Source organism: Lathyrus oleraceus, chromosome 1, assembly GCF_024323335.1.
Source record: "Lathyrus oleraceus cultivar Zhongwan6 chromosome 1, CAAS_Psat_ZW6_1.0, whole genome shotgun sequence".
NCBI lineage: Eukaryota > Viridiplantae > Streptophyta > Magnoliopsida > Fabales > Fabaceae > Lathyrus > Lathyrus oleraceus.
In genome coordinates, this window is record NC_066579.1 from 260,906,240 (window position 1) to 260,909,639 (window position 3,400).

A 3,400-nucleotide genomic window follows, 5' to 3' on the forward strand; every position below is an offset into this window, starting at 1 on the left:
GATGGTCTTGAGCTTTCGATTCCTCTCCTCAAATACTTGGATATGAGTTGCCATACTCAGTCATTCAAGTACTTGTCGTTTATTTTAAAATACATCAACCATACATAAACCTATTTTCATAATCAATTAAGGATGAAAAGGGATATGGTTTAGAGCCTTCGATTCCTCTCCTCGACTATTAGGATACGAGTTGTCTTACTCGACTATCCGAGTAATCATCATCCAACAAAATATCTTAACACATCAAACTTATCTTTCTCGTCCACGTGCAATCGAAACCGATCAAACAAAACATCAAACATATTAATCCAACTTGTCACCCTCATGTGACCAAAACTCTTTTTAGAAAGAACACTGTTTAATCCCTTCTAACGCGTATAACAAAACCAGTGCTTAAGCCTCCATTGAGAGTAAACAAGCCAACGTTTAGCCTTTAGAATGCGATCTAAAAAGTTGTTCACTAAAAGACACCAACCAATCATAGTTCCCCGAACTACAAATGCTGTGATTTCCTTATTGCACTATAAGGATACGTAGGCAGGAGATTGCTTGATCTTCGTGAGCACACTAATAAAAAACCTCCCTTTTTCCTTTCTGAGGTTTCCATCCATCTCTTTTTAATATTTTTATCACTCGAAGAAAACAAACAACATTCAGCTAACATTCAAATCGCTAATTAAACTAAAAGGTTCCCGTTGAGTACAATAGACGTGAGAGGTGCTAATACCTTCCCTTTGCGTAATTGACTCCCGAACCCGAATATGGTTGCGACGACCATTATTCTATTTTTCAAAGGTTTTATCGATACTTTCCTATTCCCTCATTGGAATAAATAAAGTTCGGTGACAACTTTGTTCGAACTAAATTTTTCTACGACCATCGCGAGGAATTATGTTTTTCGAGATGCGACAGATGGTGACTGTGCTGGGGACATGCTCCAAGCAAGAGAGAGTCAAGCTTAACTTAGTTCAATTTCCGTTTGAATGTTAACCTCGTTTGTCTGTTATATTTATTTTGTTATTATTCTATTATAATTATTGTTTTGTGATTTATTGATTGATTCTTATTTTGCTATTTTGGGGTTCTCTAATCATGGGCACTTTATGAGATAGTCTCTCTACCCGAGTCTGAGGAAAACCATAGGATTAAGATGGTGGTTGTGTAGTAGAGGACCACAACGTGCCTTCCTTGTTGGGACGATACGAATACCCCGCCTAGAGTAGATTCTCTTGAGATATTGTTGTCCGATGAGCCTTCATCACGATGATGGTATTATCAAGTTGGATCAATGACTCTAAGGACCTTTTAACCCACTCAAACCGGCGGTTATGTAGTATTAACCTACGAAGTTTCAGACTTATTGGGTTAATACGGAAGCCACAATCAGATGAGATCCCTTGGACGTATTACTATTCTACAGTAATATTTCCAACCTCGATCTATGACTCTGAGAACCTTATTAGAACCTTGGACTCGAGAGTTGCGTAGTATAGACCCACAAGGAGTCTTCCTTTTTGGGACAATACGGGGACCTCACCCAGACGAGATTCTTTTGGGGACGTTATTGTCAGGTGAGCCTTCGTCATGGCAATAACATTCCTAAACAATAATTGATGACTCTGGGAACCTACCAATTCTAGTGCCTTCCCCAGGGGGGTTATAGTGATCATAGATACCTGTTTCTATGGCCCATATGATGACTTACCTATGTTTTGGATACCCAGAACATGCATAAAAACATTATTCATAACATAACGTTCATATTATTTTATTTCCAGGGAATCTGAGCATCATAAGTTACAGGAATTCAGGAGGCATGAAATCAAACAAAAGAAGCACTTACTCTTTCAAGTTCAAGGAGCCAGATCTAAGCAGCCTGCGTGATTTGGTCTCTCAAATACACCCAGTATACAAAATCAATTTTGGAAAGAACTATGGCAACTTGCTCAACCTCCTGAACCAAAAGGTGGACTATACAACATTGGTCACTTTGGCTCAATTCTATGACTTACCCTTAAGGTGTTTCACGTTCCAAGATTTTCAGTTAGCACCAATGTTGGAAGAATTTGAGCGTCTTGTTAGGATTCCCATGAAGAACAAGCCGTTTTTTGTAGGGGTGGATGAATCCTTGCAACCTGAAGTCATTCAATGCTCTCCACATGGATAAGAAAGAGGTTGAGGCTAACCTGGAGGTCAAAGGAAATACCAAAGGGTTCCCACTAAAATTCCTTTTGGAAAGAGCTTATACCTTGTTGAAAGTGGAAAGTTGGGATGCTTGTTACACTGCTATCGCTTTGGCTATCTATGGCATCATATTATTCCCAAATATTGATGGTTTTGTAAACATGGCCACTATTAGCGTCTTCCTCACCGAAAATCGAGTGCCTACCATGTTAGCAGATGTTTATTACTACATGATCCATATGTATACGAAGAAAAAGGGAATGATTTCTTGTTGTGCTCCTCTCTTATACCAGTGGTTCTTAGAGCATCTTCCAAAGACAAGTGTTTTTATGGAACAAACAAACACTAGTTGGCCTCAGAGGTTTGGATCACTCCGATCTTATGATGTTTCTTGGTATTCCCAGGAATATATTGGTATGGACATTATATTCAGCTGTGGGGACTTCCCCAATTTACCACTCATTGGAACTCAAGGGCGTGTCAACTCTAGCCCGGTTTTATCAATAAGACAACTTGGGTACCCAATGGAAGGTCCCCCAGATGCAATCTCCTTGGAAGCCTTTTTGATGCTTGACTTAGGGGTTGATAATCCTAGCCTATTCCAAAGGATTAGAAAGGCTTGGAAAAAGGTCAATCGAAAAGGAAAATCTGATTTAGGGAGGATTAATAGGATCACTAAAGAACCATACTTTCAATGGGTAAAGGAAAGGGAGGAGGTAATCAAAATGCCATTCATCATTAGGATACCTGTACCTCTTCCTGAGCCTAAACCCACTCATGTACCTATTGAGGAGGTTGAGGAACTCAAGGTCACCATGGCAAGACTAGAGAAAGAAAATGAAGAGCTGAGGTTGAAAATCTAACAAGTCACTAATGAGAAAAAGACAATAAAAAGGGAACTCGAGAGAAAGGACGTACAACTTTAGGCAAATATGGAAAAATTTAACAAAGAAGAGATGTACAACCTCAAATTTTCCCTCCTTATTCATGCATTCATTTTAGGTCATTTAACATTTCATATTGCATTTCATCATGCCAATCAGAGTTGGCTCCAAGAGTTTGTCTTCCAAGAAGCTTGTATATATCTGGGTATCAAAGTCAAAGTAGGATTCCTCAAGGATTGAGACGCATTATTTGGTTTGAAGGTCTTATGGATGTTGTGTAGAGCTCTTGGGAGCTAGGGTTTCATTTTCAGAGGTTTTCTCTAAAGGATCAA

General features: G+C 39.1%; 1 protein-coding gene across 1 annotated transcript; it reads left to right on the forward strand.

Moving 5' to 3' along the window:
• Positions 1 to 2,159: 2,159 nt before the first annotated feature.
• Positions 2,160 to 3,047, forward strand: LOC127102408 (uncharacterized). Its single transcript, XM_051039779.1, has one exon. It carries the CDS (start codon positions 2,160 to 2,162, stop codon positions 3,045 to 3,047), a length of 888 nt encoding a protein of 295 aa, XP_050895736.1.
• Positions 3,048 to 3,400: the final 353 nt, after the last annotated feature.

Coding starts and splice junctions, on each gene's coding strand:
- LOC127102408 (XM_051039779.1), top strand. CDS start 2,160: ATGGATAAGAAAGAGGTTGAGGCTAACCTGGAGGTCAAAGGAAATACC.